Raw genomic sequence first — 27489 nt, 5'->3', positions numbered from 1 at the left:
TGCCCATGGCTGGGTGGTTCTGGGGCGGAAACCTAAGGGAACATGAGCAATAAGTGTTACGCTTTTGGTGTCAGCCACGCCCTCCCGGTCCCGCTTCCATCTAGCCTACAAGACTCTCCAAGGTGGTTTTTCTCCATCCAATAACGTGATTTTGTTTAAATGCAGGACCTTATCTCCCACAGAACGCTCTCAGGATTGGGCCTGCCGTGCCGTGCCGTGCCTATCCGCGTAAATTCCCCAGTGCAAAACTATGTCCCCCTCAATCCCCTCAGATTAGGTCTGTGTCTCCCTCGCTCTCTAGGCCAGGGTTCTGTCCCCTCTCGGACCTGCCAGGGCTCTCCGAGGACAGAGCAAAGTGGAGAGTCCACAGATCCTGGATTGCCTTTCTTGTTGTCCAGCCCCTCAGCAGAAACCCAAATGCTCATTTTTAAGGTCTTTTCCACGTTCACGGCATGATCTCCAGGGGGCGCCACGCGCCCCTAGCAGCCTTCCTTTGCTGGTCAGGCTTGATCACCTTGAGGTGTGTTCCGTCTGGACAGAGCTGAGGGACCCAGAACGTGGTCTGGAGCCAGCCTCAGTTTTCTCATCTGGAAAATGGGGTGGTTATGAGACTTCGGTGAAATAATGGAGACAAAGCATGCCATGCCTGGTACAAGGTGAAAACATTATTATTATTATTATTATTATTATTATTATTATTAGGTGAGTTTGTCATCAGAGCGAGACAAGAGGCAAGGTAGGGATGGGGGTGACCCCTGGAGGATTCGAATGATATGCTAAAGATCTGGACTTTTTTTTTTTGTATCTGATATATAATATATGGATATTTATAAAAAGTGTTACCAACAATTTCCAATGTATTCCATTGTATATTCCATCCCTGCAAGAATAACTGTGGATGTGTGTTTAAAATTCCACACTCTTTGAAATTTAAAAAGGTTTTTTAATCCTTTATTCTGTAGAATTTTATTTATTCATTTTATGTTTGCATAGATAATTCACACACCTGGTAAAGAAATTTTCAAAAACTACGAAAAGATAACCAAAGTGAAAAATCTGTCTTCTCTAACCTCTGTCCCCTGCACCCCCAAGTTCCCCTCCCTGCCCCTTCCTCCCTCCCCCTCACCACGTTCCCCTCCCAGAAGTCACCACCACAACCAGCTGTGTGTGCCTCCTCTCAGAACCAGTTTATGATTTTACAGGCAGATTTAGAAGTCTGTCCTGTGCCAGAGGTTTGGATTTTATGTGGTGAATGAGGGAACAGCACTTTAGTTGCTTAATTGTTTATTAGGCACCTACTGTGTACTGCTAAAGTAAATACAGCAGATACCCTTGAGATACAGTCCAGTGAAGAAGGCTGAGGGGTCAGAAAGGGGGAGGTCTTCAGAGTCTGTGGGAACCCAGAGGAAGAATTCATAATGGGTGGGAACGAGAGTCTTAGAGTTGGCTTCTCTGAAGCTGTAACCTGAAAGCTAAGGCATGAGGGTCTATCAGGACTTTTTTGAGAGAAGAAAATGTGTTCCAGGCTGAAGGAACAGAAGTCGCAAAGTAGGGAGAGTGTGGCAGGGGCTGGGGTGGCTGGACTTTCCTGACAGCCACATGCTTTATTCATTGACTTATTCATTTATGTTGAACCCACCTCAGGGCCTTTGCAAGAATGTCCCTGCAATAATAACTGTGGATGTGTGTTTAAAATTCCACGCTGTTTTTCCTTTAGCCTGGAACATACTTTTCCCAGAGCTCCACATGACTCAATCCCTCCTCAATTCTTTGCTCAAACATCATCTCCTCCAAAAAGCCTGTCCTGACCATCCTATTTAAAATTGCATTCCTCACCCCTGGCCCTTTTGACTCTCTTTTCCTGCCTTTTTTTTTTTGCCATCAGTATTTATCTTCTTAGATCCTATATAATTTCCCATTTTTAAATGTTTTTTGTCTTTCTCCTCCATTAGAGTGTAAACTTCTCCAGGGCAGAAATTTTGCTCTGATTTGTCCCCTGCTGTAGTCCCTGTAGTCCCAGCACCCAGCCTAGTGCCTGTAACACAATAGGGGCTAAATATGTGTTTCTTGAGTCATTTTCTTCACTCATCACTCTGTTCTTGGGGTAGTACCAGAAGCAGAGAAAGCCCTCCCTTTGTCTTCTGGGTCTTAAGATCTCTATCCTCCCTGAAGTCACTTGCACATAAGGTACCCAAGAAATGATTATTTACCCAATGGTGCTGGAGTCACATAGACACAGGTTCGAATCCAGAGGATGCTGATAATTGACTGCGTGTCCCCGGGCAAGTGGTTAGCCCTCAGAATTTGGTCTCCTAATCATTAAGGGGGACACACACAAACCCTCCCCTACTGAGCTGTGTAGTAGATCAGAGTTCTCTTTCCTTTCATCCTCACTCCCCACAGTCCTCTTTCTCCCATAGAGGGAGCTTATAAACAGGAGTTAGATCACATCCCTCATCTGCTCAGAACCCTCAGTGCCTCCCATTTCATTTAGAGCAAAAGCCAGGGTCTTCACTGCAGCTCGGAAGTCCTGCAGCTCAGCTGTCCTCACCTCCTGCTACTTGTCACTCTTCGGTTTCAGCCACAGTATACTTCTCACCAGACCTGTCAATCCCATGCCAGCCTCAGGGCCTTTGCACCTGTTATTCTTTCTGCCTGGAGCACTCACCCCTGAATATCTGCATGGCTCACTACCTGACCTCCTTCAGGTCTTTGCTCAAATGTGACCTCAGGAGACACTGGGTCTAAAATCACTGTTCTCTTCATTTTCCTAATCTGCCTTCCTGGTGTCATTTGTTTCCAGAACTTTCACCACATTCTAACAGATGACATCATGTTCTTATTTTCCTGATGCTTATCTGTCTCCCTCACTAAAAAGTCAGTTTCTGGATGATAGTGTTCTTTGTTTCTTTTGCCGCTGGCCCCCATTGCTAAGGGTCCCAGTAGGTTCTCCATACATAGTAATTGAACAAAGGCAATGTAGAGAAAGTACTTTTCACAGAGCTCCCCTTCTCCCGGCATACTGATTATGAACTTTAAGAAAGGGAGGGCCGGCCGAGTGGCTCAGTTGGTTAAGAGCTCGCTCAAGAGTGTGAGCTCTGGGCAACAGCGGTTCAAGTCCCAGCCCAAGCTGAGCAGCCGCTGAGCTATCAACAGGTGGCAGGATGGCTCAGCTAAAAAAATAATAATAATAAAAAATAAAAAATAAAATGATTAAAAAAAAAAGGGAGGTAATGACCTCAAGACCTGCATACTGCAAAGCTCAAAGTTGACCATTTTGGCCCATGCCTAGGTGAAGGTCAAAGGTTGAAGTGCCCAGCCCACTCCTTAGATCAACTGCAGGTGACCTCTGTCCCAGTGGCATGGGGCCAGCATCAGCCTTTGGGCCCAGAGAGGCTCTCTGCTGACCACAGGCATGACAGCAATTTAGGGAACACAATTTAGAGGGCTCCCAACATCTAACCTTTCCTAGCCCCACCGCCATCACTGTGCAAGTGTTTTCACAAAGGCCAGAGGTCAAGGCTGGAATACTGGGGACAGCCCTCAGATAGGAGGAGCCAAGTGTGGGTGCAGTCTTGATGGAGGGGGGCTCTGACCTGTCTAAACTGACCCCTATCAACTGCCAAAATATCTGCTGTGTGTTTGCAGCTCAATTTGTGGGTAACTGCCAAGCAGGGGAGGAGAAGTCATCTCCCATTGAGGCACCCCTCCCCTCAGCCCTTAGGGATGGGTCTGATTTGCATAGCCGTTTCCATTCCCTTTTAGTTCTCTTTGGTTCAGCCACACTGGGGGTTTGGAACAAAAATAGGCACAGAACCAGCCCTCCAGCCAGGTCTTGGCAGAGATTCAGACCCTCCTCCTCAGGGCTTGAACCACTGGGCAAGGCACATGGGTTCACTGGGCCTCAGTTTCCTCCTCTGCAAAATGGGGTATAATTGCCCCTAACTCACATGGTTTTTGCTCGGCTTAAGTCTGTGTGTCCTCAGATCAGCCATTCCCTGCCCTGCTCTTGCCCCATGGCTACGGGCTGACCCCTGCACACATCTCCCTTGTCCACTGGTTTCTGCCCACATTCCGTCAATGGCACGCCAAGGGTAGATTGGAAGGCAGGAGGATAGAAGTCAGGGTATTTCTTCCCAACTGCTCCTAGTACCATCTCCCACTGGACACAGCCTCCCTACATGCTAATAATTTCTAAATTAAATCCCCCTCTATTTTTATTTTCCTGACGTGAGATAGCTGTGAGGGATTTTGTTTTTTTGTTTGTTTTTTGTTTTAAGATACAATAAAGTCTTCTCTTTTCAGTGTATAGTTCCGCAAGTTTCTACAAACATATATAGTTACATAACCACCACCACAATCAAGATATAAAACGGTTCCATCACCAAAAAATTCCCCCAATCTCTTCTGTAGTCAAATCCATCCCCAACTCCAGGCCCTGCCAACCACTGGTCTGTTCACTGTCCTTATATTTTGGCCTTTTCTAGAACGTCATAGAAATGAAATAATACACCATGTAGCCTTCTTTCCTCGTTATAATGCATTTGATATTCATCTGTGTTGTTATTATCTCTAGTCCCTTCCTTTTGGAAGTAGTAGTTCCAAATAGATTCCTGAGTGGTCTTCGTGTAAGAATGGACTGCAGTTTGTCTATTCATTCTTAGGTCAAGGCAGCTGCTATGAGCTTCACATGAGTTGATATTTGCAAAGCTTTTAGGACATTAACTGGCACAGCATATACGTGTCAGCTGTTTCTATTATGCTGGATCGGGGAACTTGCTGAGAAGTGGGCCTCTGGTCTTCCCCTCTTCTCTAACTGTGCATACCTCTCTTGTCTGGAACAGAGAGCCCACCCTTCCCAGGCTGGAAGGGCCAAGACCCATATGGTGCAGACGTGGCAGGGGCTGGCCTTTACTAGGAGCCTCCCCAGACCATCACTGAAGCTGAAAGTGGGCCCCACGCCCATGGATGGAGGAGACAAGGCTGCTGCAGCTCCACGGCCTGCCAAGATTAGCATCTGGAAAGCTTCTTTGCAGCTGGGGCCCCTTCTCCCAGTGCTGGGGTGATGATCAGAAAGTTGGGACCTGCCTCAAACACTTATTTTTATGCAGTTTCTCCTACCAAAAGCCAAGAGCTAGTGGGTGGGGGGAAAGTGGAGGCCCAGGGAGAATGAAGGATAGGCCTGGGTCTCATTGATTTGGGGGAGTTCACGAAATTTGGGGTGGGGTAGAATCAGAGATCAGAAGGTTCCCCTTACCTGGATTACAGAGAATGTTCCACACCTCACCAATGACCCATGTAGTCCTGAGCGGTAACCATCACCATTATGTCCTGACCCGCTGGGTCAGGGAAGGGGGTCACTGCATCAGGACTGGGTTGAGGACTGGGGATGAACAAGTTCAAATACCCACACTACTGTGTGTCTCAGTTTCTTCATCTTTAAAATAGGATGGTGAGAAAAGGCAAAACTGTGGAGACAGTAAAAAGATCAGGGGTTGACAGGGATTCAGGGGGAGAAAGGAATGAATAGGTGGGGCACAGAGGATTTTTGGTGCAGTGAAACTACTCTGTATGAGATTATAATGGTGGATACATGTCATTCTACAGTTGTCCAAACCCGCAGAAGTACAACACCAACAGTGAACTGCAATGACTATGGACTTGGGGTGACGATGATTAGTCAATGTAGGGTTCATCAATTATAACAAAAGCACCTCTCTGATGCTATGTTGATAGTGGGGGAGGTTATACCTGTGTGAGCGCAGTGGGTATATGGGAAATCACTGTACTTTCTGCTCAGTTTTGCTGTGAACTTAAAACTGTCCTAAAAACAAAGTCTATTTAAAACAATGGGATGATGATAATAATATTCCCCACCTCCTAGGGTTGTGAGGATTTGTAGAGCTGCACCCAGAATAGTCTGAATCGTGTGAGCATTAGCCATTATTGTCAGTAGCCCTATAATTAGTGAAGGCTAGTCTGAGCCTCTTGTCTTCTCTATTTCCTCTTCCTGGGAGCTCCCCAAGAGAAGGGCCCTGTTTCCTCTTCTTCCACTGTTTTATCACTCGGGGTTCCCCCTAGAGTAGGGCTCAGCTTTCCCCTTGACACCCCCAGATTATCAGGAAGTCTAGACCTCCAGTATTTTCCAGTTCTCCAGTCCATTCCCTCAGCTGACCTGGCAGAGACTTCATGTTGCCCCAGAAGTTGGGGGGAGGAGGTTGAGGAGAGGGGTGGAAGTTGCTTGTGGGTTTATCTGTGTGTCTCTGAGGCTATCACCTTTTGTCTAGGACCCAGGGTCCCCCACCGGATATGTCTGTGGCCTTGCATTTACACCCAACCCCTGGTCCCTGGGGGGATGGCAAACTGCTGAGCCAGCCCAGGCAAGTTGGGGGGGGCACTTCCTCCCCAGCCTTCAGGTCTCCACAGAAGGCTGAGATTTCCGCTTGATAGCAAGGAGCGAAGACGCATTTTTTTCTGTGCCTTGTCCCCTGTGAGTTGAACACCTGGTTTCAAGAGGTTACACAGGCAACACACTTCACTTGGCAGAAGATTCAGTGAGATTTTGCCAAGGTTCGAGTGTACCCCAGGAGCTGGCCTGGAACTGAATGGACACTGAAATCTGGCTCTGAAAAAGGAGGAAAGTCGCTGTCTCACTTTTTTTATCTCTGCATCAAAGCCCTGGTGTTTTATGTTAGAACTCTCAGTTTCTTCACTGTGTCCTCCATCAGACTGTCTGCTTTGCATGGCAGAAACCAACAGAGCATCACTAGAGTCAGCACAGAGCATTATATGTTGTGCATTATATGAATATATATGCTGCATACATACATTTAGCATTAATCTATTGATTTTAATATACATTTCTTTATTAATAATGTAAAGAAGTTTATTCTTTTTTTTAAGATTTTTATTGGGGAATTGGGGGGATGGGAACAGCGCTGGGGAATTGGGGGAAGGGGAACAGACAAGTTGCTGTCCTTTTGTTCTTCAAGTCTAGTTGTAGAGGACGTTGCTTCACTGGCCCAAGTTGGCACCATCATTGCACTCTTCCTGGGTGAGGCAGATCAGTCGCCGGCTTCTGGACGGCCGCTCACACTGGCTTCTGGCTGGCTATACACGGTAGCCCATGGCAATCCACTGCAGCAGGGGCTGCAGCCTACGCCGTCGCCGGTGACTCACCGCAGCCCAGATCCAGGTCAAGCTGTTGTTCAGCATCTTAGCTGCAGAAGGCAGTGTCACTGGCCCTCATAAGTGGGATCCGAACCGGGGCCCTCTGGCGTCCCAAGCCAGCTCTTAACCATCGCGCCACTCGGCCGGCCCAGATGTTTATTCTTAATATAAATATAAATTTGTTAATATTGATATGTTGAATAATAATATTAATATCTTTATTAACAATGTTATTGTTTATTTATATTATTGATATTACTGATTACTATTATTACGGAAACAATTCTACAAGTAGAAGTCTGGTGACTTGTTGCCTTTTATTTCATTTTTCATGTCTGTAAATTTTTTTTTTTTAAGATTTTATTGGGTAACTAGGGAAGGGGAACAGTGTTGGGGAGTTGCAGAAGGGGAACAGCCAAGTTGTTGTCCTTCAATGCTAGTTGTGGAGGGCGCAGCTAGCTCAGCTCCAAGTCCAGTTGTCATCCGGCTGCCCATCGGCAGCTCAGGTGCAGCTAGCTCAGTTCGGGCGCAGCTCACTGGCCCATCTGGAAATCGAACCGGCGACCCTGTTACTCAGAACTCGAGCTCTTAAACAACTGAGCCACTTGGCCCCTCTTTGTAAATTTTTGAATTGGTAATATGAGCTAAAAATTTCACCTGTTCCCCTGCCCCCCTAGTTCCCCTCCTTGAGGGTAACCGCTGTGACTGGTGTCTTGTGCCATCTCCCAGAGATGGCCTGTGAGCCCTCAGGCAAATGTGTGTGTATTTATACAGCCCTTATAAATACACCCAGAAATGCAGGCAAACAATGCAAACTGGTCTACGTTGTGCTTTTTTCAACTTAACACGTTGAAGACAGTTTCACATTAGTACATACAAGACTACTCCATTTTAATTTTTTAATAGGCATAAAGGGATCCATTTTAATTCCCTTTTTCATTATTTTGCTTTTCAACACTATGAAGTATAATATATATTCAGAAGAGTACACTTACCTTCTCTCTTCTTTTTATTGGTTGCACTGTCTGGGGATCAAGCAGCCTTAATTTTTTGTTTGTTTGTTTAATTTCAGCTTTATTGAGGTATCATTGACATACAAAAGTGTAAGGTATTTAAAGTGCACATTGTGGTGATTCGATATACGTATACACATTCTGAAAGATTGCTCTTGTTGAGTTCATTAACACACCCATCACCTCACATATTTATCTGTGTGTGTGTGTGTGTGTGTGTGTGTGTGTGTGAACATTTAAATTTTACTCTCAGCAAATTTCAATTATATCATACGGTATTATCAGCCATTGTCATCATGCTTCACATTAGAATCTCAGATATTATCTATCTTACTGCTGAAAGTTTGTACCATTTTACCACCCTATCCCTGTTTCCCCCACCTCAGCCCCTGGCAACCACTTTCCTGTTCTCTGTTTCTATGAGTTTCACTTTCTTTTTTAGATTCCATGTACAAGTGATACTATGCACTATTTGTCTTTCTCTGTGGCTTATTTCACTTAGCATAATGCCCTCAAGGTCCACCCATATTTTCACAAATGACAGGATTGCCTTCTTTTTTAAGGCTGAATAATATTCCATTATTATATATTTTGTATATATGGGAAAATATACATATATATCATATCTTCTTTATCCATTCATCCATTAAGGGACACTTAGGTTGTTTCCATATCTTGTTTATTATGAACAACGCTACAGTGAACATGGGGGTGCAGATACCCTTTTTCATTGGTTTGCTTTTTTGAAGAAGTATAGTAAACATACAGAAGAGTGCACGCTACTCTCTCCCCTTTTTTATTGCACTGTTTGGGCATTGAGCAGGCCTAATTTTAAATTTAGTTTATTGTTGGAATAGAGCACATACGCACATGTTACAAAAGTTAAACAGTACAAAGGATTCATAGAGTGAAAGCAGCCTCTGTCCCATGCCCTGTCCCCTATCTATCTTTCAGTTCCTCTCCCAGGAAATTTACCAGTTTCTTCTTCCTGCAATATTCTGGATCTTTTGCGCACATCAGCAGAACATCAGCTCTACCGCAGACAGGGAATTTTGCATGTTTTGTTCCCTGATATGTCTCCAGCCTTTAGAACAGTGTCTGGCACATAGCAGATGCTTAACGTATTTGGTAAATAAACATATAAGTAGATTATGTATGCGTTTTCACAAATAGTTCCCTCCTCAAAGGCTGAATGAGGAAAAGGGGAAACTGAAAAACCCGATAGAGGATTGGCCCCAACTTGGAAGGCAGGGCGCAACCTGGGCCTGCGGGGCCACCACGGAGAGGGCAGGACAGCCATCGGCAATGGCAGGGTAGACTGTTGGGTGCGCCCAGTCTTCTAGGAGAGAGGGGGTAGCACCTGAATTCTGGGATCCTATCAAGGCAAAAACCAGTTCTGTCTTTGGGGCAGGGCGTGGCACATGGTTGGAACTTTAGTTTTTAAATGAACACACGGTGGACGCTTAGTGCCTGTTTGCTGCGTTGACACATAGTAGGTGCTTCATGGCTCCTTGTTGAGTAAATAAAGGGGATCCCGTGCTCCCCTCCAATTCCAGGGTCTCAGGGATGGGCCAAGACGGTGTCTATACTTGGAGACAGCTGTTTCAGGTTTAGGCCACCTGGTCAGGAGCGACGTAAAGTCACGGGGCTGCGTGATGTCATGCGCCAGCCGGTTCTCACGGAGGGGGCTGGGAGGGGCAGGGCGGGAGGTGGGGGGGGGGCGGACAAAGGGACCCGTGAACCTCCCCCGCCAGCCCCCGAGCGCGCCGGGGCAAGCAGGCCACATCTGGAATTCATTGCAGCAGCAGCCGGAAAGGGGAGAAGAGGAGGGCGGGGCGAGCGGGGGACCGAGGCGGCGCCTCTCCCCGCCCCCACTGCGTACCGGGTCCCCAGCCCCGGGACGCTGCCGAGTCCGGCGGGCAGCCCCAGCCCTAGCCGCGGCCGTCCCGGGGACGCAGACGCCAAAGCCCTTCCGGTCAGGGCAGACACCCGGGCCAGCCTAGCCAGGTGAGCGTGTGTGGCGAGGGGGAGGCAGAAAGGGCGGGCCAGGTCCTCTGAGGTCCGGGTATCGGAGCTGGGGGGGCGCTGGCTGAGGGTCGGGGCACACAAGCCCCGGGCGCGCAAGCGCCGCCGTGCTCTCGCTGCACTGAGGGAGTGGTCACCGTGCTCCCTCTCCACGAGTCCAGGCTATCCTCACTTCCTCGGCCGCGAACCCCCAGACTGCGCTCCCCGCCTTCTCCATCGGCAGGAAGTTGGCGCCGAGGAGAAGGCGGAATCCGAGCGTTTTCGGCCGGAGACTGGGAGGCAGGACGGCGTGCCGGGGGACCCGGGTTTTGGGAGTGTGTATGGGGCGGGTAGGGCGCCCTTCCTAGCTGACTCCAGTTGGACGTGGGCAAAAGGTGCCGCGCGCCGCCGAGCCTACAAGCCAAGGGGCGGGGCCCCGGAGGAGGGCAGTCACCCACCATCTGCCTGTCAGGCTCTCTGCCTCAGTTTCCTCGAGTAGTTCATCTCCTTCAGCCCCCTCACGGGGGCGTGGCTTTGTCCTGGAAGGAAAGGGAACAAGACTGTGTGGCTCCAGCGCCTCTTCTTTACTCTGGGGACCCGGGATGGGGCGTGGGTGCAGGTGTGCGTGGCACGGACCCCAGTGGGTTCCGGGCTCAGCAGAGCGTTGGGACCTCGCCCCCTCCTCCGGCACGAGTTGACTCACCCGGGGATTTCCACCCCTTTCCCCCGACTTTGCCCTAGTCAGGTGCCCCTGAGTACCCCGCGTGGTGCGACGCGACTTGCCACTCGGGTTTGGCACTCGCGTTGCAGCTGTGACTGCATCCCCCAAGTCCTCTGGGAATATCCAGGCGGGGTCCTGGGCGGGACACAGAGGAATCCCCCCCAGCCCGGTTGGATATGTGGAGGTTCCTAGCTTGCGGCAGTCGCGCGAGAGAGGAGGCGCGCGGGCTCAACGGCCTGGAGTGTGGATACCGCGCATTCCACGGCCAGATAAGGAGACCGAGACTGTGGCCCGAGGGTGGGGGCGGGTCCAGTCTCCAGGACGCGTTGGGCTCCCCCTGGTAGGGGCGCCTGCCATCAGACCAAGGTCTCCAACCTCCTTTGTGTTGATTGGGCTGGGCCGAGTTTACAAGCTGCCACCTTCCAAGGCTCACCGAAGCCTCATTCATTCATGTATGCATTCATTCATTCATTCATTCATCCATCCATCCATCCATCTATTCATCCATACCATATGTTTTCTGAGCACCTTCTGTATACTAAGCATCACTCCAAAGGAGCTGAAAATGGAATTGGTTGCTGGCCTCCAACACTTACATTCTACTGTGGAAGCCAGACAGAAAACTAGAAATATTGTACAATGGTAATTTTCAAAATTTCCAAGTGCTGTGAAGATAACAAAGCAAGATGCTGTGATAGAAGGGGCATGGAGAAGGTGACTATGGTAGACTGGTGATCAGAGCAAGTGACCTTAAAACTGAAACTTGAGAGATGAGGAGGCAGTCATTCAAGGATTAGGGGGAAGGGCATGCCAGGTAGAGGAACAGCAGGGACAAAGGCTCTGAGGTGGGGGTATCCAATGTGATTGGAGTGGAGTGACCCTTGGGGAGAGCGGGAGGGAGCTAAGTGGGCAGGGCCAGGCCATTTGGGGCAGTGGGGAGTCATGGAAGAATTTGGAGCTGAAGAGTGACATACTGGAGCTTTAAATTAAAAAGCACCCTCCGTCCGTGTGCGGTCCCCCCGACCCCCACCCCCGCTGCTGTGTGGAGAATGTCAGTGTACAGGGAGTAGAGGGAGGCCTGAAGTGAAGCCAAAAGAAAGCGTAGGGGTCTGCTCTAGGGGAAGTGGCATGGGACCAATGAGTGACCAGTGGGAAACCTAGTCACAGGGCCTGCCTCAGTGGAGCTTGGGGGAAGGGCTCCTGGAAGCCACTGAGCTTCCTCCTGCCTTCCTCCCTCCTAATCTCCCCCTAAACAGTCTTGATCTATCTCTCTTCCCTTCCCTCCAAACCCTTCCACTTGTCCCCCTCGCTCATTTCAGGCCTGGCAATTCCCTGGTTCTGAGCTCAGTGACTTATGCTGAGCCTTTAGTGGGGAGTCAGGACTGCCTTGGTGAAGGTGGACAGGAGACAGGCCCTGTGTATAGCCAGGCCTGGGAGCCTGACACAGGGAGGGGAAGCAGGCAAGGCTGCATCTGTCCGGGGAGGGGGTGGGTGTGACTCTGCCAGCTCCCACCTCTAGGCCGGCTTCCTCTTTCTGGGAAGCACCAACCTGCTTTAAGCTCCCAATTTAGCAATGCCCTAGTGGGGAAGATCAGAGTATGGGCCTCAGTTTTCCCTTCTCTAAGTGGTAGAGCCACCTCTCCTTCTGAGGATGCTTTGATAGCCTCCTGGGGGCTGCAGAAAGTGAGGGTGCTGTGCCCCAGTCTTACCCCCCAGGGAAGAAGACAGACTTTTTGGTAAGACCCTGGGGTTTGAAGGCTGAATCCATTTCTTATTTCGCCAGGAAGCAGCCATAAATCTTTTTATTGGCTGCCAGACTGGAGAGGGTGGTGGCCCCTCGTTGGGGAGGAAGGGGGTGGCAGCCATGGCACATGCCCTAGGCTTCTTGCCCCACTAGCAAGGGTGCTTTCCAGGCCTGTGACGGTCCTTGATTTTCCATTTTAAATCCCAGGATGGGCCCAGTAGGCCAGGGCAGCTTGGGGTGTTTGGTCTGGTGTGAGGTCAGGCCTGGTTCAAATTCTCCCCTGGGACAGCCACACAGTCTTAAAATTCTTCAGAAGCCTAGACAGGACCAGATCGGTAGTACTAGCATTAGAGCGCCCCCAAATGGGCCAATCAGATGCCAAAATTGGAAAGCTCAGGCCAATAGGCGAATTGCTCAATGCTCTGGGATTGAAAATGAGCCAATCAGGGTGCAGACTGTTTCTGGCCAGAGGCCTTTCTGGTACAGCCAGGCCTGGGCCAAGCCAGCTCCTGGTGGCTGCAGCAGGCAGAGGGCATCAGGGCGCCCGAGGCCCCGTCTGTCCTGCAGGGGAACAAGGGGCCTCTGTGTGGTGATTTGGGCGGGGCAGCAGCCCTTGGGGATGCACACAAGCCTTTCTCTGTTCGTTAACTAGGACGGACGCCCCTTGGTCCAGGGGGAGCAGCTGCCTGTGTCAGGCTGGAGGACAGAGATGGCTGAACGACCCCGGAAGCCCCCCATCACTCCCGGGCTCACCAGGAACCGGCCTAACCAGCCTTTTCTGGAACGTGGCTCTTGGCACACACATGGTCCTTGCCAGGCGGGTTTCCAGGGACCTGGGGAGGGCTCTTCCTGTGGTCCCCCTCCCCCATTTAGCTTATTGCTGGAGCTTCCTCCCAGCTCCCCTCCTGAAAGGCAGACACTGCACTCCTGAGACCACCCCCTCCAAGCTGGAGGGAGGCCATGATGTAGGCCTCTCGTCCTCTCTGCCCACGCACCTCTTCCCGCCCCCTCCCCCTCCGGCTCAGTTTTCCTTGAGAGGGGGGTGAGTCAGGCTTTAATGAAAATAAATATTGTCCCCCCTCCCTGTGGGGCTGCACACCCCCTCACAGCTCACATGATTTCAGCGCAGCTGCCCCATCCTCCCAGCCAGGACCTCCTAGACCTCCCAGATGGGTCTCCTGTGACTCCCCCATTTCATAATCCCCTCCTAGCCTTCCCCACACCGGATGTGACTGGGGAACAAGGACTCCACCCTGTTTGTTCCAGGGGCCTCACATCTGGATTTCATCCTGGTTGGGGAGGGAGGTGCCAGTGCCCTACCCACTCTGCTGGGACCCTCTGTCCAAGGGCAGGCCTAGATGGTGCTGATGAGAACAGGCTGTTGGGAATCTTGCCTGGGTCAGTCAACATCCCCTCCCAAAAGACTGGGCACCTAGTCCCGAGCAGTGTGTGGCAGTAAGAGGGGAGGTAAGAATATTTACTGAGAGCTTGTTATGTGCTAAGGGTACCTCGTGTATCATTTAACAGGCATTCCCTATCACCCCTAGGAAGTGGGCTTTCTTCTCCCCATTGTGCAGATGAGGACATTAAGGCAGCATGTTAAGTGACTTGACCAAAGTCCCACCTTATGTCAGAGGTGGAGTGGGGTTGAATCCTGGATTGCCTTTAAGGTCTAGGCCCTTGAAGATGATGTGACCTCTGGGATGCTCGAACCTCAGGGCCTCCCTGGTATCTCCCCAAGACCTTATCTTGGGAGCACCCATGTCTTCAAGGCTTAGACCCAGCCTGAAATCTAGGGCGGTGGTTGGTAATGAGCTGGGGATGGTTCTATCAGCAGTGAGCATCTAGTTGACCCAGGTTGGCAGGCAGCTTGCGGCCCAAGGCTCCAGTGTATTCAAGAAGAGGCAAGCCCACCAGTTTCTGCCCACAGCTCACTCTCTGGGTAGGTGGGCAAGGCTTCTGTAGTCCACTTTGTGTCCTTCATGCCATTTCAGGGAGCTTCTGATAGACAGTGTAGTCTAGAGGTTATTGAGGCTTTGGAGTGGATCGCTTTGGCCCTGCCACTTACTAGCTTTGAGATTTTGGGAAAGTGAATTGACCTCTCTGGGTTTTCCATTTGTAAAGCAGGGATCATGATAATTCTGACTTCATGTGGCCACTCGGTGAGGAGTGATGAAACTGGGACTTGAAACACAGTTGTCCAAAGTCAGAGCCCAGGCAGCAGTCACAGCACTGACCTATCTGTCTGTCTGTCTGTCTGTCTTTTCTTCCTGCAGCTCTGACAGCCCCATGGCCCAGGCCGGCCACTGAGCCCCACCATGGGCAGCCTATACTCGGAGTACCTAAACCCCACCAAGGTTCAGGAGCACTATAATTATACCAAGGAGACGCTGGACACGCAGGAGACACCCTCCCGCCAGGTGGCCTCGGCCCTCATCATCATCCTATGCTGTGCCATCGTGGTGGAGAACCTGCTGGTGCTCATCGCAGTTGCCCGCAACAGCAAGTTCCACTCGGCCATGTACCTGTTCCTGGGCAATCTGGCTGCCTCAGACCTGCTGGCAGGTGTGGCCTTCATAGCCAATACCTTGCTCTCAGGCTCTGTCACATTAAGGCTGACACCTGTGCAGTGGTTTGCCCGTGAGGGCTCAGCCTTCATCACGCTCTCTGCCTCTGTCTTCAGCCTCCTAGCCATTGCCATTGAGCGGCATGTGGCCATTGCCAAGGTCAAGCTGTATGGCAGCGACAAGAGCTGCCGCATGCTGTTGCTCATCGCGGCCTCATGGCTCATCTCACTGACTCTTGGTGGCCTGCCCATCCTCGGCTGGAACTGCCTGGGCAACCTCGAGGCCTGCTCCACTGTTCTGCCCCTCTACGCCAAGCACTACGTGCTCTGTGTGGTAACCATCTTCTCTGTCATCCTACTGGCCATCGTAGCTCTGTACGTCCGCATTTACTGTGTGGTCCGCTCCAGCCAGGCTGATGTGGCTGGCCCGCAGACACTGGCCCTGCTGAAGACGGTCACCATTGTGCTAGGTGTCTTCATTGTCTGCTGGCTGCCTGCCTTTAGCATCCTCCTCCTGGACTATGCCTGTCCTGTGCACTCCTGCCCTATCCTCTATAAGGCCCATTACTTCTTTGCCTTCGCCACCCTCAATTCGCTGCTCAATCCTGTCATCTACACGTGGCGCAGCCGGGACCTGCGGCGGGAGGTACTGCGGCCACTGCAGTGTTGGCGGCGGGCAGCAGGGGTGCAAGGACGGCGAGGCGGGACCCCGGGCCACCGCCTCCTGCCCCTCCGCAGCTCTAGCTCACTGGAAAGGGGCACCCACATGCCCACGTCACCCACGATTCTGGAGGGCAACACAATGGTTTGAGGGACGAGTGGGCTGACAACCAGGCCACGGCAGAGGGCTCCGTGGAGAGGCGCCAGGTGACCTTGGACAGAGATGCAAGGCTCCTAAGCAAGAGGGCCCACTCCACAGACCTGGGTGATATTGAAAATATTTCACGTCTGGGATGGCTGGCTAAGGCACCGACCAGTCAGATGGCAGAGCTGCAGCAGGGTCCTGGAGGCCAGTGCAGTGTGACTTGTGTGACTCCTTTAGAACTGGATCATGGGGAGTCTGGGGGACCTGGAAAGGGCCTGGGTGACAGCAGGCAGGCACTCAAGAGGAGCTCAGGGCAGGAGCAATTTACAACCTGGTACCAAGGATTTCATTTCACAACTGTCCGACCGTCCACCCTGTGCCAAACTCCCCTCTCTGAATTTAACCTGCTTGTCACCTTTTCCTGGCAACCTCAGTCCACTTCCCTGGAACCACTGTCCTCAGGAGCTGGAAGCCTCCTCCCTGACCGTTTGAGCAGTTGTAGCTAATAGTTCTCTGGACCCAAATCCAGAGCTTCCCCAAATTTTATCAGCTGCCACTTTGGCTATTTCTTCCCTTTTCTCTTACTCCACAAGATACCAGAAACCACGGGGTGAATGGAGGGGTGGGGGTGGGGGGGTTGCGCTGAATGTCATTCTCAGACCTCATTGGCCAATTGCACTATTTGGGGTGCAGAGGAATCACCAAGGGCTAGAAAAACCAGTCTGGGGTGCTGAGGAGGGCTCTGGGTTTCTCTGGCACAGGGAAGAACTTGAGAAAGTTCTGGGGGAGCTGTTAGTCCAGGATGTTCCCACCCACCAAAAACAACCACCCCCAAGTTATACTCACCTCCAGCCCCAGCCAAGGTACCAGATATCCTAAGGCAGGGCAACCTTGAGCCCTCTGTGCCTCCTTTCAAGTTGAATTGAACGGAGCAGATGGTGGGGGTGCTGAGAACATTTGTAGGGGTCTTTTCCCTAACCTGCCCCAGAAGGACTTTGCTAAATCCTGTGGATATATGGAAGGGTCATTGCGGTACAAGTGTATATTTATGTGTGTCTGTGTGTGTCTGAGTGTGCACATGTGTGGTGCCTGTGACTCCCTGTTCTTACCACTTTTCCCCAGAATGGATGTTACCCTGTCTCCTCATGTCTATGTTGAAGCTGCCAAAGGGGGGGTCCAGTCCCCCACAGATCCCTTTGTAATCTCTGTCTCATCTCCCCACTTGAGAGCTGGGCTGCAGCTCACCTCGTGGAAAGAAACCTCACGCCTCAAAATGATTTCTTGTGAATGCAAAGGCTGGGGGGTGGTATCTGGGGGGCAAGTAGCCAGCTGGGGGCTTCTCTCCCCTCATTTGGCTCCCCAGATAACCCCCTCCCATCCTGAGACCAGGCCCATGCCAATAAACAGTTTAATTTCTCTTTCTGATATTTGTTTTCTTTTCAGGCTTATACTGGCAGTTCCCCCATTAGTGCCCCGTGACTGAAGGCAGATGGGACAAGGGAGGGTGGCTGCTGCCCAGGCAACTCATCCTTTGCCAGCCTTCCCATTCTATACTCCCTAGCTCTGCCCAGGCCAGGACCCAGTGGTTTCTGTGAAAACGGGGTCAATGCTGGCCTTTCCCCAGAGCAGTTGTCCAAGGCCTCCCTGCTTTCCTTCAAAGAGAGTGGGTGCGTGGTGGGGGCCTCCTTCCCCATCCCAAGTACATGTCTCTCCCTAGGAGCTCGAGAGATGATCTTGGGGAACATGGGTCCAGATGGCCCACCAAAGCTCAGTATTCCCCAGAGGAATGGCTGACCTTTATCAAGCACTTAACCAGGCATGAAGATGTGAATCCTCAGGGTGAGACTTACTATAAACTCCTTTTATGGAGATGTGGGTTCAGAGAATTTAAGTGAGCTGCTCAGGGTCACACAGCCCATTGGGGCAGTGCCTGTCTGGATTTGAACTCAGGTGGGCTGACTCAAGAACCTGCCAGCTTCACCATGGGGCCAGAGAAAGGATCCTCAACCCCTTCTTTGCCATGGAAGTGTGGATTGCCAGCCCCACCCAGAACCAGGAGAAGCCCAGATGGGATGAAGCTGGGGGTTGGGTCCCTAGCTCAGCTCTGGGGTAACACCCCACTCCTTTTCCCAGAGGCACAGTGCCCAGTGTCTCCTTTGAAGACCTGAAGCTTTGGGAACCCAGGGCCCCAAGCTGAAGCCTCATCCAGCAAGACCAGCACAAATACGAGGGCAGCCAATGTAAGAGGCGTGAGTGAGGCAGGCCGCAACCAGAGGCTGGGAAGCCTGCTCCCCCATTGGAATTCCCCTTCAGCATTTCAGAGACAACCTCTCTTTGGAAACCTGAGCCCTAGCTGAGATTGGGAGGAGGAAGAGGCACAGGCCAGGCCAGAGTCAATAAATTTCCCTCAAATACACTCGTGCTCCCTCTGATCTCCTTCAGGCCTCTGCTCAAAAGCCAGCTCCTCAGAGAAGCCTGTTCTGACCACCTTCTTCCCTCTCTGTCTAGCCCCTTGCCCGCTTATCACCTGGTAGTGTATTATATATCAGTTTTTCTGTCTCCCTCTCCCCCATTATAATATGAGCACCTTGAAGATAGCACTGCATCCATCTTATCCACACTGTGTGTCCAGCATCTTAAACAGCACTTGGCACGTTCCCACCACAGGACCTTTGCACCTGCTGTTTCCTCTGCCTGGAATGATCTTTTCCCAGACATCCTTGTGACTCCTTTCCTCCTTCAGGTCTATATTCAAATGTCACCCCCTGGGTGAGGCTCTGGCCACACCATGCACGCGTTTCTTATCCTATTCACCTCCTTTGCTACTCTAACATGCAACACATTTTGCTTCATCCCACTTATTTTCTATCTCCCCCTTTAGAATGCCAGTTCCACAACAGCAGGAGTTGGTATCTGTCTTCACTGCTTGGCCCCAGAACAGTGGCTAGTACACAGTAGGTGTTCAATAAATGTTTGTCAAATGAATGAAAGCAAAAGTAAATGATGGTCATTTCAGTGAATGTTAAATGCTGTGAAGAAAATAGAATAGGGGAAGCAACAGTTTTGAAATATTCTACTTCGTAGAATAGGCACTACTATCAGCACTCTGACAGTGAGGAAACTGAGGCACAAAGATCTCTGGCCAGGTCAAAAAGCATGTGAATGGAGAGGTTGGGATTTGAACCCAGGCAGTCCTTGATTGAAGATTGCAATCACGTCTGATCCTCCTCAATATACTGGTCTGAAGATCAACTCTGCTGATATCACTCAAATCTTGGAGCCTAGACCGGAAGGGACCAACCCGCAGGGATGCAAGATGACTTTCACCTCCTTTCCCCCTACTGGATGCTCTTGGATATTAGGAAGCATCAGAATCACCTTGAAGAACCTGTTAAAATCAGCATCTCCGCAGTGAGAGATGCTGATTGAGTAGGTCTGAAGTGGCTCCAGAGATGCACATTTTCCACCAAGCACTGCCAGGCATTGACTTGGTACCATATTCTGAGAAAGTTCTAGACTCCAGAATCTCAATAGAACATTCTGCACTGATGGAACTATGTTATATCTGCCCTGCCCACTTGTGGGCTATTTAGCACTTGAAATGTGGCTAGTGTGATGCAGGAACTAAATATTAACTTTAATTAATTTAAATGCAAATAGCCACGAGTGGCCATTAGCAACTCTACCTTGTGCATCTCTGGTTTCTGCAGCCTCAGGGCAGCTGAATTCTCTTGGCATTATGCTGCCAATACAACAAAAATTCCTAAGTCTCACCATCATTATTGTTACAATGGTGACATGGTAGCTTCCACATATCACTTCATTATTTTGGGATATTTCTTTTAATAATGATATCAGCTGCAAATGACAGCACAAAATATTAGTAACTTAAGAAAGAGAAATGGATTTCACATATAAAAGGGTCTTAGAGGAAATTGGTCCTGGGTAAGAAGGACAGAGGCCTACATACTAGCAGTCCACGCTCCTGTCTATCTGTCCATCCATCCATTCATCCATCCATCCACCTACCTAAATACTTTCTGTGTTTCCTAAGAACAAGGCATCCTCTTATATAACTTCAGTAAAATTATCAAAATCAGGAAATCTATAAACCTTCATCAGATTTCACCAATTGTTTCATTACTGACCTTCACAGCAGAAGTGGACCCATCATTGCACGAGCAGTCTTCATCCTCACATCCTGGCCAGTTTTCTCATTTGTCTACAAAGCCAACGTACTTTCCCCAAATTCGGACAGCCAACATCCACCACCTTTCCCTGAATGTCTTGTCCAAGAATAGTTAAATCTATCAAAAAAGGGAAATTAAATTGGGTGGATGTGATTCATTTTTAGTGGCAATTGTGGTAGTATAAGTGTTGAGTGCATTCTCTAAAGTAAAGAAAAAAAACAGATTTGAAACTGAAACGGACACTTGATAACTCAAGTAGACTTTGGGCAAGTCGCCTAACAAGTCTCAGCTGGTTTCATCATCTGTAAAACCGATGTGTTAATAATCCCAACCTGGAATGCAAAACGATACTACCACTTTGAAAAACAGTTTGGCATTTTCTTACAAAGGCAAACACAAACTTAACCATATGACCCAGAAATTTGACTCCAGGTATCTATCCAAGAGAAATGAACATGTATGTCCACAATAAAGACTTTATGCAAATACTCAGAGCAGCATTTTCTTTAATAGCCCCAAAGTGGAAACAACTCCAATGTCCATCAACTGGTGAGTGGATAAACAAGTGTGGTTCATCCATATAATGGAATAAGACTCAGTAATGAAAAGGAACATGATATGATACACACAATAACATGGATGAAACTTAATTACATGATATGTCCGTAAGAGGCAAATCTATAGAGACAGAAAGTAGATTATTGGTTGCCTGGGGCTGGAGGTAGGAATAGGGATTAACTATAAACAGGCATGAGGGCTTTAATTGGGGCGATGAAAATATTCCGATACTAGATTGTGGCGATAGTTGCACACCCTGGCAAATTTACTAAAAACTATTGATTTCTACACTTAAAAGGGGTTAAATTTTCGTGGTATGTAAATTTTACTTCAATAACCTTGTGAAAAAAGAATTAGGACCTCTCAAACTAGGTACATATTTAATGCTCTATTTTATCCCTATCCTCAGAGGTCTCACATTCTAGCAGGTGAAACAGTCTATACAAATAAATATATAATACAATGTTAGAAAGTTTCCATTATGGAAAACAGTATGGAGGTTCCTCAAAAGATTAAAAATAGAACTACCATATGATCCAGCAATCCCACTTCTGGGTGTATATCCAAAGGAAATGAAAACAGTGTCTTTAAGAGATATCTGCACCCCCACGTTCATTGCAGCATTATTCATAGTAGCCAAGATATGGAAATAACATGTGTCTGTTAATAGGTAAATGAATAAAGAAAATGTGCTACACACACACACACACACACACACACACACACACACACACACACACAATGGAATATTATTCAGCCGTAATGAAGGTAATCCTGCCATTTGCAACAATACGGGTGAACTTGGAGGACAACATGCTAAGTGAAATAAGCCAGACACAGAAAAGCAAATACTGTAGGATCTCATTTATATGTGGAATCTAAAAATATTGAACTCACGGAATCAGAGAGTAGAATGGTGGTTGCCAGGTGCTGGGGGCTGGGGGGATTCAGGAGATGATAGTCAAAGGGTACACACTTTCAGTTATAAGATGAATAAGTTCTGAGGATCTAATGTACGGCATGGTGATTATAGTTAATAATACTGTATTGTATAACTGGCATTTGCTAAGATAGTAGTGTTCTCACTACACACAGAAATTAGTAACTAAGTGAGGTGATGGATGTGTTAATTAGGGGGATTGTGGTAAACATTTCACGATGTATACATACATCAAATCATCATTTAGTACACCTTAAATATATAAAATTTTTATTTGTCCATTATACCTCAATGAAGCTGGGGGAAAATACTTCTTAAATTTTCACAAGTGGGAAGCTTGTGAGAAAATACAGCTTCCTGGGCCCTTCTACCCCCAGAGAATCTGATTCCAGGGCCCAGGACTCTGCATTTTTACTCTGCACCACTTCTGATGTGAACCATCCATGACTTACAGTATTTAAAATACTGGTTTGAGGCTGATTTAGGGCTGTAAGATATTGCCTAGAGGAAATAAAAGACAAGGTCATTGCTTTGTCATTTCCTTTTGGCTAAATCAGTCATTCTCATCCAGGGTGATTCCACACTCCCAAGCGGGACATTTGGCAGTATCTGGAGACTTTTGGTTGTCTCACCTGAGGGTGGGGTTGCTACTGTCCTCTAGTGTATAGAGGTCAGGGATGTTGCTAACCTCTGCAGTGCAGTCAGCACAGTCTCCCCTGACAAAGGATTATTGGCCTCAAATACAGTAGTGCTCAGGTGGAGGAACAGCGTGCGCCCTTCTAGCTCCTTCCACCTGGTTAGCTGATTCAGGACTGCTAGGCCACAGCTGGGAGACTGAGAAAACTTCTAGAGACATCCCCAGTGCCCTGATTGGAGACACTCTGTCCACGTCTCTTTGCCAGGTAGCTTTAATAACTTGGTGATTGTCTTTGGAGAGGCAGTTGTGTTTAATTTGTGGTTGTTTCCGGAGAGGAGGCTCTTCACGTGAAGTCCCTCGGATTTAATGGCTGGGGCAGGCCCAGTTCTCATCCCTGCTCAGTGTGGTGTGGACGATTTTCTTTGCAGTTCAGGAGCAGATGCTGTTGTGGTTTTCACTTCTTGCTCCAGGAGGTGGGTGACTCACCCAGGTCTCCCTACTGTTTTTATCTAGGGCCTGATGGCTATGGTGATGGGACCCAAGGAGGCTGATGAGGGCTGGGTGGGCTGAGGGAGGCAAGGTGGAATATACGAATGCCTTGGAAGGAAGGGTGAAAGGAAGCCCCAGCTTGAAGTGGGTGAGAGAAGTGGGGTGAAGTACCCTGGTGATTTATAAAACAAAATCAAGCGGCATGTACTCTTTTATGCCTGGCTTCTTTCATGAAGCCTAATGTTTTTGAAGTTTGTCTGTAGTTTTGCATGGAGTTGTAGAGTGCTCATTCTTGATTCTAAATAGCAGGATTCTGCAAACTATGGCCCGTGGGCCTAATTCACCCCACATCCTGTCTTTGTATGGAGTGTAAGCTAGAAATGGTTTTTACATTTTTAAGTGGTTGGGGAAAAATTAAAAGAAAACAATACTTTGTGACATGTGGAAATAGCATAAAATTCAAATTTCAGTGTCAATAAATAAAGTTTTATTGGAACACAGCTATGCCCACTTATTTACAAAATCATCTGTGGCTCCTTTCAAGCTACCATAGCAGAGTTGAGTTGTGACAGAGAAGATGGCCCACAAATCCTAAAATATTTACTATCTGACCTTTTACAGAAAAAGCTCGTGACCCCAGTGTATCGTATTCTACTGTATGAATAGGTAACTGCTTATCGTTCTATTGGTATTGGACGTTTACATGATCTTCAGTTTTTAGCTACTGTGAATAAAGCTGCTATAAGCATTTTTGTACATGTCATTTGGTGGATATGAGCACTCATTCCAGGAGTGGAGTTTCTGGGTCAGAGAGCAGGCATATGTTTAGCTTTAGAAGATGAGCCCAAATTGTTTTCCAAAGTGACTGTACAATTTTGGACTCCCCCAGCAACACAGGAGAGTTCTGGTATTGCTAACACTTGCCAATTTTTCTTTTTTAGTTTTAGCCATCCTGGTGTGGGTGGAAACTGACATTGCAGTGAGGTTTAATTTTGCATTTCCCTGATGACTAATGCAGTTAAGCAGCTTTCTGTATGAGTCTTGGACATTTGGATTATTCTCTTTGGTGAAGTGCCTGTTCAACTTTTTTGTCTACTTAATAAAAGGATTGTCTGTCTTTTTCTTATTAATTTGAAGGAGTTCTATGTGTATTGTAGATACAAGTCGTTGGCTGATGACAGATCTCTGTGGCTTGTCTTTGAGAAGTATCTTTTGATGAACAAATTCATTTTAATACAGCCTAACATATTTTCCTTGATGATTAATGTGCTTTGTGACGTGTTAAGCACTTGCCTACCCCAAACTCACAAAGATGTTTTATGTCATTTAAAAGCTCTCTTGACTTTGTTTCCCATTAAGATCTACAAGACATTTGTAATTGAGTTTTGTATACAGTGTGAGGTAGGGATCAAGGTTTACTTTCTTCCATATGGCCATCCAACAGACCCAGCGCCATTTATTGAAAGGACCATCCTTTCCCCACTGCTCTGCCAGTTGTTTTTGTTTGACATAAATAACATAGCCATTCAGTCCAGCATTCCAAAAGAGCAAAAAGATACTCAGAAAAATTCTTCCTGCCCACAGCTCTCAATGTTAGTTAGAATGTTAGTTAACATTCCTTATCTCTCGGAAGTTATCCATTTCTGGTTTCTTTCCCAAGGTTTTATGTATAGACAAGTAAATACACATAATTCACCCCCCCCTTTTTTACATAAACGGTAGCACACTATGCATTCTGTTCTACATCTTGCATTTTATTTTCATTTACAGATAGGAAACAATCTCTGTTATTATATGGGGGAAATATCCTTTTGATATTTGTTGTTGTTGTTGTGGGGTCTGTCACTATAAAAATGGAACACAATTTCTTCAGCTGATCATCACTGATGGAGAACTAGTTTCTTCCCTCTTTTGCTACAGGCAAGTCTCAGTGAATAGCTGTGTCGACTTCTCATTTTGCACATATGGGTGGGTGAATCTTAGCAGAGATTCTTGGAAGTAGAATAGCTGAATACGTAAAAGGACATGTGCTTTGGTTTTTTGATGGATATTTGCAGACTGAGCATTTAATGTGGGGAAACAGGCATTGTATCCTCATCCTGGAATGCTTCCTAAGCCTTTATTGCATGCCAACTATATCCTGGGCAGTTTGCTGGGCATAGGTGGAGGTATGACTGACATAAACCATCACCCAAAAGTATGTGACTGGCAGCTGAGGTGAAGGCTCTGAAAGAAAGAGCTGTGGTTCGCAGAGCCCAACAGATACCTGATAGGGCTGGAGGAGGAAAGGAAAGGCTCCTTGAAGGAAGTGATGGTTGGGCCACAATGGGAAGAATGATTAGAGATTCTCCAAGCAGGAGAAGTGGGCACATGGAACAGCAGGGCTTTTCAGGCTAAGGGAACAGCAAGTACAGAAGCCTTGCAAAAATTATCTATGGCTGCATAACAAAAAGCCCCAAAGTCTAGTGGCTTAGAACAACACCCATGTATTATCCTTCAGGGTTTCTGTGGGTTGGAAATTTGGGAGCAGCAAAACTGAGCAGCTCCAGGTTGAGGCCTCTCATTAGGGGACAGTCAGATATTAACTGGGGCTAAGTCGTCGAAAGCTTGACTGGGGCTGGAGGAGTTATTTCCAAAGTGGCTCACTCACCCAGCTGACAAGTTGGTTCCTCTTCCCGTTGGCCTCCCTGCAGGGCTACTTGAGCATCCTTACAACACGGTGGCTGTATTCCCCCACGAGAACAACCTGGTGTTGTGATGGCTTTTATGGCCTAGTCTCAGAAGTCATGTACCTTTGCTTCTACCATATTCTCTTGGCCACACAGACTGGCCATGACTCTGTGGGAGAGGACTCCACGAGGGCATGAATCCTGTGAGGTGGGGAATGTTGGGGGCCCACTTGGAGGCTGACTACCACAAGTCTTAGGCAGGAAGGGACTGGAAGTATTCAGGATGTCGCTCAGCTGGGGTGAGCAAGGAGTGAGTGGCAAAAGCTGATGTGGGTAGGGCTGGGAGCATAGGGGTGAGGTTTATCCTAAGAGCACTGAGAAGCCATTCAGGTGTGTGCGATAGGGTAGGGAGGAGGTGATAGTATCAGATTTGGATTCTGAGACGATCCATCTCACTGCTGTGTAGAGAATGGGAGGGGAGAGGGCTGAGTGGCAGCCCAGCAAAGAGACTGGGCAGCTGTCCGGGAGAGTGGTGGAGGTGACCTGGCCAGGGCAGATTAGCTAACCGACTCAAGGGTTGTTTGAAGGAAAAACCCACCAAGCTTGGCAGCAGGCCCCCTGCGATCTCAAATAGAAAGCCATCAGCTTGCTCAAGGGCCTTGCAAGTTGCAGGCAGGTCTGGTCTGCCCATCACACTCCAGTGTTGGTTTCCCCAGATTGATTCCTGGTCCCTCAAGCCCAGTGAGAGAGCTTGCAAGGCCTGCCCTGGTGCTCGTCCTGTCTGGATCCTGGTCGGGGGTAAGAGTGGCAAAGTATCCCCGTTAAATCCTTGAGTGCTGCTGCCACTGCTGGGGGCCTCTGCTGGGCCTGGCCCCAGGAGAGCTGGGTGGCCGTGACTAATTCCCCAGCATGTGGTATGACTCAGCGCTGGCCTTCTGACTGACCATGGCTCAGGACACGTGGCCACCCCTCCACTAACCCTGGTGCTTTGAGCTGACTGGACCTTGGTTAGGCTGACGCTGGCGTCCCCTGGCCTCTGGAGTATGGCTCTCCAGACTCTGTGAAGTGTTCCCTTTCCTGGTCTCTGGCCTCTGTGTTCTCTGTCCTGGCCTGTAGAGTGTGGCCCTCCAACTGGAGGTGGGAATGTGGCCTGGGAAGCAGGGAGCTCGAGCCTGTCAAGTCTTTTTTCTCGTGAGAGGTTTGTGAACACTACACTCTAGACTAAGAGGTAGAGGTGGAGTGAATGCCCACAAAAGCTGAACCTGGTTTTCTGGAAGTTCTAGTCCCTTTGCTCAAGAGATGAGCCTATTTCTAGGTAGAAGGGGGCTTCTTTGGTGGCCTAGCCAGTCACTGTGGAGGTTCCCAAAGCTGTAAGTACCCTTTCCCCCATTGATTTGGCTGACATTTGTCGTGGTCACCTGACTACTAGAAAACCACTAAAAGCTCTCTGGAATGAAGCAGGTGACTCAGGGACTACAGACAAACCTGGCTTTGCAACCTGAGCTGGTTTGGGCCTCAGTTTCCCTGTTTGTTAAATGGAAATTACATTGTTGTGCGGGACAAATCAGCTTTATACCTACCAATATTTGTCTTCACTTTGTATCAGGCACCTCCCATGTGCCACCTCCCACATCCTATATATTAATTCAACTAATATTTGGATTCCTACGGAGTGAGCCCTTGGAACATCAGCTGTGAAGGAGGCAGACCAGGTACTTGCCCTCTGGAGCTCATAGCCTTTGCAGAGATCAGCACTGTAAGGCTCACGGGCTAAATCTGGCCCGCTATTTGGTTTTGGTAGATAAAGTTTTATTGAAACACAGCCATACGTATTCATTTATGTATTGTCTACAGCTGTTTTCAAGCTATAATGGCAATGTTGAGTAGCAGCAACAGAGACATAGGGCCCGCAAAACCTGAAATATTTCCTCTCTGATCCTTTATAGAAAAATGTGCTGATCGCTGCTCTGTTCTAGTAGAACA

General features: G+C 48.6%; 1 protein-coding gene across 2 annotated transcripts; it reads left to right on the top strand.

The window, feature by feature from the left end:
* Positions 1-9908: 9908 nt before the first annotated feature.
* S1PR2 (sphingosine-1-phosphate receptor 2) lies at positions 9909-17448 on the top strand. 2 transcript variants are annotated; one of them, XM_019659359.1, is made up of 3 exons: positions 9909-10190; positions 13305-14119; positions 14929-17448. In XM_019659359.1, exon 3 carries the CDS (start codon positions 14971-14973, stop codon positions 16027-16029), a length of 1059 nt encoding a protein of 352 aa, XP_019514904.1. In that variant the 5' UTR covers positions 9909-10190; positions 13305-14119; positions 14929-14970; the 3' UTR covers positions 16030-17448. The 2 variants fall into 2 exon arrangements, with proteins under 2 accessions (XP_019514904.1, XP_019514902.1); XM_019659357.1 differs by lacking the exon at positions 13305-14119.
* The last annotated feature ends 10041 nt before the right edge of the window (positions 17449-27489 follow it).

This window comes from Hipposideros armiger, unplaced genomic scaffold (genome assembly GCF_001890085.2).
Source record: "Hipposideros armiger isolate ML-2016 unplaced genomic scaffold, ASM189008v1 scaffold_298, whole genome shotgun sequence".
Taxonomy (NCBI): domain Eukaryota; kingdom Metazoa; phylum Chordata; class Mammalia; order Chiroptera; family Hipposideridae; genus Hipposideros; species Hipposideros armiger.
The sequence above is the reverse complement of the archived record's forward strand: the minus strand, read 5'-3'. Positions and strand labels throughout refer to the sequence as shown.

Coding starts and splice junctions, on each gene's coding strand:
- S1PR2 (XM_019659357.1), top strand. CDS start 14,971: ATGGGCAGCCTATACTCGGAGTACCTAAACCCCACCAAGGTTCAGGAG.